We start from the raw sequence: 12,417 nt of genomic DNA, 5'->3' as shown, positions 1-12,417 counted from the left end.
GGCAGCTTGCTGATGGCTGGATTTTTAGGGACTTTCAGTCACATGATGGTCAACTGCTGTGAGAAAATCATTACTCTGGCATTCACTGGGCTCACTGGCCGGTCAGGTCCCCAGATCCATTCAGAACTGAACGCTGGCAGAGGAACCCGGCTCCAGCCCATAGTTAGTACCGTTCGCTGCCACTCCCAGTGGGACTGTTCTGAAAGCCAGCACACTGACATTTTAAGTAATGTCAGAAAGAGTTAAGAGTTTCCCCAACCCCACAGTGTCTACGTGTAAACGTTTGGATCCTAGGATTTTTGATCGTTTGCTTGGTTCTGGCTCTGGACGAGCTTCTGACTAGAAGAGATGTCTCCCTCCGCTTGATATAACTGGCTGAAACCCAAGCCAGAAAGGACCCAGCCAGAGAGGATCCTCAGAGCAGCTGGGTAGGGTGGGGGTTCTCAGACACCTTGAAAGTGACCCACCATTGACAACACCTTTTACGTCGTGACCCAGGACTCATGTATGTTATTTATGCAACTGGACAAGTTTTCTCAAGACAGTACTCACCCTTCCTGTATGTGATAAGCCCAGTGTTGGCCATGACCCACTAAATTGATTTCATAACCCACCAACAGGTCCGAACCCTCGGTTGGAAACAGTGTTGCTTAGGAATTCCTGGCAGTCCAGTGGTTAGGACTCCCCACTTTCACTGCCGACGGCCTGGGTCAGGAGTGGGGATCACACAGGTGGAACTGCATGGCAAAAGAAAAAAAAAAATCTCTGCTCTAGGGAGCATCCATTCTAGGGTTCCCAAGGCTCTTTCAGAGTTCTGCCCCGAGGGGCAAACTTCCAGTCTGCCAGCACAGCTTCTCTGGCCTCCAGATTGCATTTGTGTTGGAAGGAGGGAGTCAGTATTCCTGGGCCTGCCCTTCTTTCCTCACCCATCTCTGCACCAGATCCTATCACGTCCTTAAAAGACCGTGTACATTCCTTGTTCACGTTTTGTAATCTTATCAAGCCTTGAATCCGTAGGAACACTGAAAAGAGTTTCATTTACCTGAGTCCTAGGTTTTAGCAAAGTTCCTATTGAATAGTTTTCCTCTAGTCTCACCCCCAAACTGAGCTGGGCTTCTCAGCCAGTGGCCAGTGTGCCCCGCCCCCGTCTCGCTCTGCAGTGCACAGGGCGGCCTCTGCAGTGAGCCTGGGTTCTCACAGCCAGGTGGGCCCAAGCGCAGCAGGACTGGGACCTACTGCAGCCTCTGTGACCTCAGCTGAGGGAGCGAGGGGAGCTGGGTGGGGACCCGAAGTCCCCCACCCCGCAGTGATCACTGTGCTGGCTCGAGGGGCAGGAGGGATCATGTTTCTCGGATTGTTCTTACCCCTTGGGAATAGCAGGCCTTTAGAAATTTCCAGCACTGGTCTGACCTCATCATATTTCTTTGAGGAATCGTTCTTTGAGTCCTGGCCTAGGTAAACAGCCTCATTACCCGAGTGTGTCTGCTGGACCTGCCACTTCCCCGCACCACCCTACCCCACCCCAGGAAGGGCCTGACTCAGTCCACTGACTACAGTCCAAACCGGGGTCACAGCGGGCCCATCCCCCCGCCAACACACACGCCATCTTCCACTCACTCACCAGGAGCGCTGTGTGGGGCTGGCAAGGGGCTGGCCGACAGCTGGTCCTTGAGCTCCAGGTTCAAAGCTACCCCCATTATCAGTTGAGGATCTGGTGCAGCCTACATCTCTAACCCCTGGAGAAGCCCCCGTGGTTCTCTTGTTGTGGGTCTGAAGGACACATGCCTCTCCCCCCCATGTTTTGGCCTCTAGAGTTTGACAGGACAGTGGTGGGTGGGTGTTCAGGCTCCTTTCAGGGCCCTCCTCTGCCTGTTGTCCGGCTTCCTACTGCTGCTCCTCTCACGCTAGGGGCCCTGTTGGTGGGTGCTGATCTTAGGGGCCAGGCACAAAGGCCGCTTTTATCCCTCGAGCATGTGCTTGGCCCCCGCTGAGCATGCCAGCCCGTAGGACCACCCGGTCCTGCAGGATGTGATGTTCAGATCCACTGGAAAGGAGCATCTTGTTTCAGCTTCCTTGTGTATTCAACCAGTTGATCAGCCTTAGTTTGTCTTTTTCTCTCCTTAGAACATTTTTATTCAGTGATTTCGGTTCTTCCAGGTCAGCTGGGAGCAGTGTTGTGATTGAGGGTCTAGACCCTGAGCTGCGGCACCATCAGCTCCCAGCATCAGAGCTGCAGCGCTGTGTGCGCCTTGGGCGGCCCAGGGGGAAGGGCCAGAGCCCCTGGGAGCCCAGAAAGGGGCGGGGTAGGCGTGCAAAGCCTCCCTGCAGGCGGCTGTCCCCTGTGGGGCCCCCACTCCCTCCTGTGCCACCGCACTGCTTTCCGACTTGAAGCTCCCCGTTAGTTCTGACCTCAGGAAGCAGCCAGAGAGTGATCCCTTAACCCACCCCTGGTGACCACACCGCCGGGCTCCCCTGGGGGCAGCCTTGGGGCTCCTCAGCCTCCGCACCGATGATGCTTTGGGCTGATCATTCTCCGCCGTGGGCTATCCTGTGGTTTGTTGGATGTTTAACAGCATCCCTGGCCTCCACCCACCAGGAGCCCCTTCCCCCAGCCTCAACAGCCAGGTGTCCCCAGACATTACACGTGTCCTCTGGGGGCGCAGTTGCGCAGTTGAGAACCCTGGGCTGCCTGGTCCCATTGCCTGCTCTACAGCTTCTTCTCTGCCCAATTGCCAGGTGATTCTCCCAGCATGCCCCGCTGCAGAGACCTGCAGGGGCTTCCGCCTCGCTCAGGGTGGACTCTCAGGTCCTTCCCCAGTGCTTTCTCTGAGGCCCGAGACACCCGGCCTCGCCTCCTGCTCACTGTTGCTGTCACAGCCTCTGCTGGCCATTCAGGCACACGCCGCTGGGTCTTTGGGGCAGCTCTCTTGTCTGCTTGGCAAGCTCCCTCCCTTAATACACTCAGACCTCTGGTCACACATCACCTTGGAATGGCCTTTCCTGATCACCCACTTAAATAACTCACTCGTGCTGCTCTCTTGTCTGCGTGGCAAGCTCCCTCCCTTAATACACTCAGACCTCTGGTCACACATCACCTTGGAATGGCCTTTCCTGATCACCCACTTAAATAACTCACTCGTGCTCACCTCCCAGTTTCAGTCACTCCCTCATTCACAGGCTGGTAGGGCCTTGATTTTCTGTATGGCACATGGCACCACCTGGGAGGGGGGGTGTGGGTGTCTGTGTGTGTCTGTCTGTGTGTCTGTGTGTGTGTCACACGTAACTGTCTGTTCCTGTGCTTCACTGAACGGAAGCTGAGTCAGAGCAGGACCTGTCTCACCAGTGCCTGTTCTCCTGAAGCCTGGCTCCCCAACCCCCAAAGGTGCAGGAATTTCCACCCCCATCAAGGGTGGCAGGCATGTTGTTTGCTACTCATTTCCAGAGGAGGCAGTGGAGGCAAAGGACGTGTGTTCTTGGATTCCACCAGGCACATTCCTCAGACATGTCCCAAAAGTGTCTAAGCACAGGGAATTAATTATTATACCCAGGATCTTATAATAACCTAAAATAAATGTACCAAGGAAAAAATCTCACAAAAACAAATCTCCATGCTGTACACTTGAAACTAACACAGGATTGTAAACCAGCTGCTGTTGCTGTTGTTCAGTCGCCAAGTTGTGGCCAACCCTTTGCAACCCCATGGACTGCAGCATGCCAGGCCTCCCTGTCCCCCACCATCTCCCGGAGTTTGCCCAAGTTCATGTCCATTGAATCAGTGGTGCCGTCCAGCCGTCTCATCCTCTGTCGCCGTCTTCTCCTTCTGCCCCTCAGTCTTTCCAAAGTAATGCGTGTTCGGTTTAGAAACCACCTGTAGCCCCTCTTCACTCAGACACTGTGTCATTTTGCTGTGGTGTGGTGTCTTTTTTTTTTCTGTTCAGAAACTTCTGACAGCTACAACTGTCCTCCAGAAATGTGAAACCATAGTTGACCATCTCAGAGCTCGTTCAGAATTCTAGAGCTGATCATGATAAAAACTACATCAGAGTGCACCCAACAAAGAATGAGACTGTGTCTGGCTTAGTCTCCCTGTGATCCCGGCCGTTTCCTGGAGCAGGCACAGCGCCCCCTGGTGTCGGCACAGTGTCAGGCACCTGTGGTCTGGGTACTGGATCTCTGGAGTGCACTCTGCTGAGAGAGACCAGGAGGCTTCCCCCACCTGTGGCCTTGGCCTTGGTGGGTGCTCAGGGGCCCTCATGACGTCCACCGGCTGAGGCCACGACAGCTGCCTGCCATGTGTTCTAGAGATGAACAGAGCAGTTACTGTTTTTAAAACCAGGACAAGGATTGCTGTCTTGTAGAGTGCATGGAGCTGCCAGAAACGCGGTCTGCTCCATTCTTGTCTCTACAGCTCTGGGAAGGGAGGAGCTTTTTCTGTGGTTAAGAGAATGGACTCGAGCTGGACTGCCCGAGTTCAAGTCCAGGCCGCACCACTCGAACCGTGTGCCCCTGCCCGCGTGACTTCCTCTGCTCTTTGTCCCAGTCTCCTCCTCTGTAAGGCCAGGATGGGGTACTGATTCCGCGGGGTTGTGGAGGATCTCTCAGGTTAAAACATGTGAATTGCTGGAAGACCGCGAGGAGCGTGGCACACATCAGGTGTGCTGTTGCTGTGGAGAGGCCTCCAGAGCAGGGGTTCCTTTCAGAGCCTGTGAGATGCCAGGAGCACATGCCTGGAGCAGGGAGAGGTGAGGAGGACGAGGGGAAGGCCTAGTCGGTGGGTGGCACCCGGCAGACGTGCAGAGAGCTGTGCCTGGTGTGGGGGCACGCGGGCGCCCAGGAGGCAACACTGTGGAGCAGAGAGGAGAGCCTGGCGAGTCATCCTGCCCTCCCGGGCGTCTTGTGCTCTTCTGGGATTCCCAGGGGAGGGCACATGGACGGAATCGTGGCTCCGGCGCCCCGCTCTCCTCCCTGCCATCCCTGCCACTCCCACTTGGCACGCACTGTGTCATTGTCCTGCAGGATTAGAAGAGTCTGGAGGCCCAGCTTCATGGTGGGAGGGAATCAGGCTCTGGCAGGAGGTCAAGTGCAGGTCGGGAGAGCCCCACCCGGGGACACGTTGGCTCCCCAGCCCTCCCCCTCACCCTCCGGGAACTGTGTGACCTGCCTGCCCCACATCCTGGCAGCACTTCTGCAAGGGGAGGAAGGAGAAAGCCTGCCCCTGGCCTGGCCGTGATGCCAGCTTTCATGAGCTGTGGCATTCTTGCTTGGGCCTCCGAGCAGCAGCCTCAGCATCCCCTCCGCCCACAGGGGCAGCATGGCTGGGCCACGTCCCTGCCAGGACTGCAGTGACTCAGGGTCCGCCCCAGGCCGCTCCCATCCTTTCCTCAGGATGCTCTCAGGGACCGACCCCGACGTGAGGTGGGGCTGCTGTGCTTCACGGGCAGACGCAGGATCACCTCCCACCCCTCTCAGCACAGCCCCTCTCCGAGAGGGCTTCCCCTTGCTGCAACTCCTGGTTTCCATGGCAACTTGGAAAGACCTGTAGTTGTGGCTTTTTGAAGTCTAAAACGGGAGCCGAGGTTTGAGATAGAGTGGGACAGCACACTGAAAATACTGTGTCCTACCCGGGCATTTGGACCCAGAGGGTTAGAGGACGGGAGGCTGGTTGAGTTAGCAAAACGGCACTGTCATTCCAGTACCTTCTTGGCAGAGTTCCACATGGCCCCTCGAAGCCTCCTGGTGTCTCCCGGGAGACCCCTCCTGGGGTCTCGGAGCCTGAACTTGGGGTCATCAGCCTTCACCTGGGGGCAGCGGAGGTGGGTGGAGGCATCATAGTGGGCGTTGGCTGAGCGCTTACCATGAGCCGAGCCCCCGGGGGCTGCAGTGCCGTCTCTAAGGTGAAGGTCCGCTGTGCCTAACCTGGGGCTCCCTCCCTGCGGGGGCATCTCCGTCACCTGTTGGTGGCAGGCCCGTTGCTTCTGCTTTTCTTGTTTCATAAGTTACATTGCACGGATGCCAGGGTTTTGGTGACCTTGAGTGTGTCTCCCTTTTCAGTACCTCAGGCCACCTCATGGAGGTCGCCTTTCCAGGCCCCAGGTTCTGCGGTGGTGAGAGTAACCCTGAGGGTCTTCAGCTGGGTGTCTATGGGAACAGCTCTTCCCCTCTCCTCGTTTGGGGTCTTGGAGGTTCTGAGCTAGGAAGGTGGGCAGTCCCAGAGCCCCTTTATTCCCAGGATGCAGTGAAGAACCCCAGAGGAGCTGCCCTGGGCTTGGGGGCCCAGTGCAGAAAGTGGGCTGGCTCAGTGGAGAAGCTTTGGGCTGTTGTGGGGATCCTGTGCCCAGGGGCGGGTTGGGAGAGAGTCGTGGAGGGGCGGGGTCAGTGCTTGCTGTGCAGCCGGCCAGGCTCCAGAAGCTGGCGTCCTGAGTTACTCAACAGCCTGCAGTGCTCCGCTGGGCTATCGATAAGGAGCAGGCTCCGGCTGGCTGTGCAGGATAGCCCAGATTAGAAGGGGGTGTGGCTGATAGCCGCCTCGGGGTGCCCTCTGGCCCTACGTCATGCTCCTTCTCCAGCCCACCCTCCCCAGCACTCAGCGGCAGGGGCGCGGGGCAGGCAGAGGCGGAGGCAGGACTCTGCTCGTAGCAGAATGCTTTGCTCTCCTTTAAGTGAGGCTGTCCGTGGTCTGTCGCTTAGCCCCTCTCCAGTGTGATCAGTTCCCTCCGGTGAGCCCGACTTTCGCCTTGGACCGGGGAGGCTGCCCCTGGTCTGTCCCTGATCGGAGTGCGGTCCTATCCCCTGATCTGGGTGCCGGGGAGGGGCACGTGAGATTTGGGAAAGCCTGGGGGAACTTGGGGGTTTTGTGCTTGACTGCACGTAACTAAGCGTCGCTGCACTGAGGAGCTGGGAGGAGACCGTGCCCCATGTGACTGGAGGCCGAGCTCTCACTCTGTGCTCTCTGTTCCAGCTGAAGCTCGAGGATCGCTCTGTGGTGCCCCGTGATGTGGTCCGGCACATGCGCTCCACTGTGAGTCCCCATCCCACCCGGTGGGCGTGGCCTGGGGTAGGTCGAGGCGGGTCTGGGTGGGCCCCTAGGGCGCCTTCTCTGGGCCTGGATGCCTTCCTGCCTGCAGGACAGCCAGTGCGGCACCGTGATCGACGTGAACATCGACTGCGCCGTCAAGCTCATCGGCACCAACTGCATCGTCTACCCCGTCAACAGCAAGGACCTGCAGCACATCTGGGTGAGCCCCCCTCCCCCGGCCTCCCCCCATGGGGCTCTAGCGGCCAAGCCCAGCACTCAGCCTCTCCTTGCAGCCTGGTGGTGCTTCTTGCGAGTCAGCCATCCGGACTTGAGGTCAGGTGGCACTTTATGTCTCCAGCAGACAAGGCTGGTTTCCTTTCTCTTCTAAGACTTTTTGTCGTCGTTTTTGAAACAAATTTTTTTCCAGTAGTTTATTTACGTGTGTACGATTCCAAACTTGCTGAAGGTCGTAAGTTTATTTATGTGTTTACGATTCCAAACTTGCTGAAGGTCGTAGGTGCCGTGTCTCCCGCAGCATCACACCTGGTGCGCATCAGCACCTGCTCCTGCCTGTTCTCCCTCTTGCCCACCCCTCTCTCCCTGCCTCTCTCTTTTCTGAAACTTTGTTTTTAACCTTTTTTTTTTTTTTTGGCTCCACCATGCAGCATGTGGGATCTTAGTTCCCTGACCAGGGATCGATCCCGTGCCCTCTTGCATTGGCCACGTGTTAACAACTGCATGGCCAGGGAAGTCCCCGGTTTTCTGAAACATCTGAAAGCAAGCTACAGATATGATGCCGTCTGCCCCGAGTGTGTATTTTCCCAAAACAGAAACACTCTCCTATTTAACAACCATTCAAACCCCCACATTAGGACCTTGACCTGTTACTGTCCATCTGCAGACCCTACTCAGTTGTCCCAAGAATCTCTGTTTTCCCCCTCTGACCCGGACTCCATCAGGAGCATACACTCAGTCGTCAGCTCTTTGATCTCCCCCAGGCTGGAGCGGTTCCCCGTCCTGCTTTGTCTCCCTGTCCCTGCTGACCCTGACCATGGGGCCATCCAGCAGTGCCTGTGACAGCCTCGGGCCCCACGCTTTTGGCAGAACTGCCCCAGAAGTACTACTCAGCTCTTCCCTGGCCCCGGAACGTGCCTCGGCCACAGTGTGGGGACGTTCTCTTTGCTCCCCAGTCGTGTTGAGCTCTGCTCAGCTGCCTCCCAACAAAGTCAGAATTCACCCCTTTGCCAGTGATCATATTGGTTTTGTGGGGAGATATTCCGGGATTGTGTCAGCAAACTGGTGCTTCTCAACCCCCATCCACCAGCCTTAGCCTCCATTAACAATTCCCACCTGACCCAGCCAGCAGTCTGATGGCTGCTAAATGGTGATTTCATGACACCATCACTGCCTGCTTTGTTATGAGTTTGGCATTCTACCACATGGAAGAGCTGTACTTTCGGTCCCATTTATTTCTTCATTTTTTACATCAGATGCAGAGACTCCTGTTTTAGTCATTGGTTGTAATCCATTACTTGTTTCGTTGCTTCAGTGATCCCACCCAGATTTGGCCGGTAGGAACCCCTTCAAGCTGGCATCTGTGCTCTTTTGACATGTCTCCACCATTTTTAAAAATAACACTTTCTTACTTTCCATATTGTATTATTTCTGATCCAGCCTAGAATCAGCTGTTTCTTCAGCAAGCCCTAGTTTCTTTCAAAAGCCACGGTCTGGGTGCAAGCTGGGTGTGCTAATTGCTCCTGGGCGCAAGCTGGGTGTGCTAATTGCTCCTGGGCGCCATTCAAGGCAGCACTAGGGAGTCCACGTATGTGTATGTAGGTGGATACGCACACACGTCTAAATATGCCTGTGCCCATCCTGTGTACATATTGAGATGTGTGAGTTCGTCTTGATCCCTCTGACCCCAGTCCAGCTCTTCTCTCTTCCCCTGCCTGTGTTAGTGACTGCTGTCCCCAGCAGGGAGAGACTTGGCTCTTGATATCCTCCGTATAGTTATCTGTTTATTTAAATCATTTTACTGAGTAACCACCCACCCCAGCCCACTCCCACTCACGTGTCCTGTGTCCTCGGAAGGCCATCCAGCCTCTGCCTCTTTGGGGCGAGCAGCTGGGGACTCTTGGGGGAAGCTTGCTGCACAGTTACTAGGTCCGACCCACATGGAGCCTTCCTGCCCTGTCTGTGGGGCCAAGAGGAACGGGGGTTCCGGACACGAGAGTCCTCTGTCGTCTCTCACCGCCTGTCTCCCTGGTCCGCAGCCCTTCATGTATGGAGACTACATCGCCTACGACTGCTGGCTGGGCAAGGTCTACGACCTGAAGAACCAGATCATCCTGAAACTGTCCAACGGCGCCAGGTGCGGTCTCCCCACCACGCAGGAGCCCTCGCAGGAGCCCTCGCAGGGTGGGGCTGCTGGGGAAGGGGCCAGAGTGCGTCCTAGGTCCCCCGAGGGCCATGCCAGGGGCTGCGGGCCTCGCGTCTCAGGGCCTGACCCCAGGCTGGTCTCCTTGTTAGCCTGGCTGGATTCTCTGGCTCAGTTCCTGGTCTTCGCTCTACCCTGGCTTGGGGAGACCCTCATCGTCACATAGGACCCCCAAGAGGGGCTGATGCTCTCCTTTAGGCGCTTTAAGGGAATGAGCGCTGAGATATGCTGGCTGAGTCCTATTTGTTTTAGAGAGTTCCTTGTTCCAGTGCAGGGACGGAGGTGTGGGCGGAGGGTGAAGTACCCATTTTAAGGCCCGCAGAGGCACTGACGCCTCCGGACAAGTCCTGTAGACACTGACCAACCCCTTCCGGGGTCCTGGTTGCCTCGCCTTCCCTGAGACTCAGGCACTGGGTCGGGCGCCCACCAAGCCCCCGCCCCCTCTTGCAGGTGCTCCATGAACACGGAGGATGGCGCCAAGCTCTACGATGTCTGCCCGCACGTCAGTGACTCTGTACGTTGGCTCCACCCCAGGAGCCTATTGGGTAGGGGTGGGGGCGCGTCTCCTCTTCCTCAGCCCTGGGCTCTGCAGGAGGGAGCTCGGGCTTCTCGGCAGAGTGCGGGGGCCTGGCCCAGGGCGACCAGTGGTCTCAGCCAGTGCTTTCCTGGAAGGAGGGGCTGTGTAGCAGAAGGTGAAAGCTTGGGTGTTTGCAGAAAGCAGTAGAATTATCTTTGCATTTTGTTAACTTTTTATCTCATCCTTTTAAAATCTCCCTTTTTCTTGGAGTGTACGCAGTATTTTACTGTGATATGACATTTTAGAGCAGTGGTAAATGATAGTTTGTAAATAATACTAGGAGAGTGTGTGTGATCAAGCAGGTTTGGGGACCCCCGGCCTTAGAGCTTTGTCCTCCCAGACCAGCAGCATTGTTGTGGCCTGAGAGCTTGTTATAAGCAGAATGGGTCAGCCGTGCCTTTTAGTGAGTAAAACCCCTGGTGGTTTGTGTGCATCTGAGGTCTGAGAAGTGCTGCTCTGCAGTCTTGGGGGTGTGGAGCATGGAGGCCTGGAGTGGACGGCAGGTGCCCAATAGGGGATGCAGGTGTGAACACTGCTCCCCCCGCCCCTGAGGTGGCAGCGCTCACGGGCCCCCCTGACCCCCAATCCTGCAGGGGCTCTTCTTCGACGATTCCTACGGCTTCTACCCGGGCCAGGTGCTCATCGGCCCTGCCAAGATCTTCTCCAGCGTCCAGTGGCTGTCGGGCGTCAAGCCGGTGCTCAGCACCAAGAGCAAGTTCCGCGTGGTGGTCGAAGAGGTAAGGAGAAGGCGTGGCGGGGAGTGAGGCCCTGGCACCCCCGCCCAGCCTCCCTCGCCTGGAAGGGGGCTGCTCTGAGGACAGGGGGAGCCCGGGCTGAGTGAAGGAGGGAGGTGGCCAGTGGCAGGTCCGCTGGGCCCATCTGGAGGGGAGGAGGCCTCCGTGACCTCTGGGAGGGTCTGAACTACGATGGAGACCTGCTTCCCGCTCAGGAGGACAGCTGCGGGAAGCGAGAGGCAGTCAGGTCTGCTGACTGGGGCCCTGTCCCACCCCCCTTCCCAGGTGCAGGTTGTAGAGCTGAAGGTCACCTGGATTACCAAGAGCTTCTGTCCAGGGGGCACGGACAGCGTCAGCCCCCCACCCTCTGTCATCACCCAGGAAAACCTAGGCAGGTGAGCGGCCCCAGCACGCCCCCTGCTCCAGCACCCCCAGAGGTGGTCCCCAAGCACGTCTCTGGGCCACAGGCACAGATCCCGGGGGGTGGGGGCTGCCAAGGACCTCCTCGCCCAGCACCCGCCTCGCCCTTCTCCCCCTCGCCTGCCAGGGTGAAGCGTCTCGGATGCTTTGACCATGCTCAGCGGCAGCTTGGGGAGCGCTGCCTGTATGTCTTCCCAGCCAAGGTAGAGCCGGCCAAGATTGCCTGTGAATGTCCAGAAAAACACTGCGCCCAGGGGGAGGGCTCTGTGGCCAAGAAGGTATGTCCTCGGGGTTGGGGCTTGGCGGGCGTTTGAGGAACTGGCCTTGAGCCATTTCCACAGCAGGAAGGTCTGTGCTTTAGGCCTTGGGGGGCAGCCCTGATGACCCTTGCAGGCCAGTTAGGTGTATACAGCCGTCACCCCTCTAGCGAGCTGCCTGGAGTCAGCTCTCCATGGCGCCCGCCCTCCCCTCTGCCGGCAGGTGAAGCGCCTCCTGAAGAAACAGCTTGTGAGGATCACATCTTGCTCCCCAGACGTCCAGGGCTCCAGGGACCATTCCATGGAAGACGCAGGCAAGAAGGGGGTGGCCAAAGCCAAGAGCGAAACGGGCTCTGCCAGCCCCGAGGAGACGCCCGATGGGTCCTCCAGCCCAGTGGAGATGCAGGACGAGGGCCCAGAGGAGGCCCACGAGGCGGGTGAACAGCTGCCCCCCTTCCTGCTGAAGGAGGGCGGGGACGACAGGCTGCACTCGGCCGAGCAGGACGCTGACGACGAGGCCGCCGACGACACGGACGACACCAGCTCGGTGACCTCCTCAGCCAGCTCCACCACCTCCTCCCAGAGCGGCAGCGGCGCGAGTCGCAAGAAGAGCATCCCCTTGTCAATCAAGAATTTGAAGAGGAAACACAAGAGGAAGAAGAATAAAATCACGCGTGACTTCAAGCCGGGGGACAGGTAGACTCGGGGGCACCCTCTTTCCCGGCTGGGTGTCCAGCCTGAGACCGTTGCCTGGCACCCGCACTCAGGCGGGCTCACGGGTGCACACGTGGTCTGAAGCCCCATGCGGGCTCAGGGGTGCCTGGGGTCGGCCAGGTGGGGTGGAAGGATCTGAGAATGGGAGAGGGCGAGACCAGGGTTGAGGGATTCTCCGGAAGGAGATGCTGGGCATGGAGACTGCAGGGGAGCAGCGCTGTTTCCTCCCTCCTGCCTGAAGCTGAGTTCCAAGTTGCCAAGCC

At 57.7% G+C, this 12,417-nt stretch overlaps 1 protein-coding gene across 3 annotated transcripts in view; it reads left to right on the top strand.

The window, feature by feature from the left end:
• The window catches only part of UBE2O (ubiquitin conjugating enzyme E2 O), a 49,839-nt gene that overhangs the window by 30,645 nt on the left and 6,777 nt on the right, over positions 1-12,417 (top strand). For 2 of the 3 annotated variants that reach the window (XM_040244520.1, XM_040244522.1), the window contains exons 2-9: positions 6,959-7,018; positions 7,125-7,235; positions 9,289-9,386; positions 9,903-9,966; positions 10,623-10,766; positions 11,049-11,158; positions 11,311-11,461; positions 11,664-12,136. In XM_040244520.1, coding sequence (XP_040100454.1) covers positions 6,959-7,018; positions 7,125-7,235; positions 9,289-9,386; positions 9,903-9,966; positions 10,623-10,766; positions 11,049-11,158; positions 11,311-11,461; positions 11,664-12,136 — 1,211 coding nt within the window. The remainder of the gene's footprint in view (positions 1-6,958; positions 7,019-7,124; positions 7,236-9,288; positions 9,387-9,902; positions 9,967-10,622; positions 10,767-11,048; positions 11,159-11,310; positions 11,462-11,663; positions 12,137-12,417) is intronic. The other variant, XM_040244521.1, reaches the window with a different exon arrangement.

Source organism: Oryx dammah, unplaced genomic scaffold, assembly GCF_014754425.2.
Source record: "Oryx dammah isolate SB20612 unplaced genomic scaffold, SCBI_Odam_1.1 HiC_scaffold_8, whole genome shotgun sequence".
In the NCBI taxonomy this organism is placed as follows: Eukaryota; Metazoa; Chordata; class Mammalia; order Artiodactyla; family Bovidae; genus Oryx; species Oryx dammah.
This window is presented reverse-complemented; position numbering and strand designations above follow the sequence as displayed.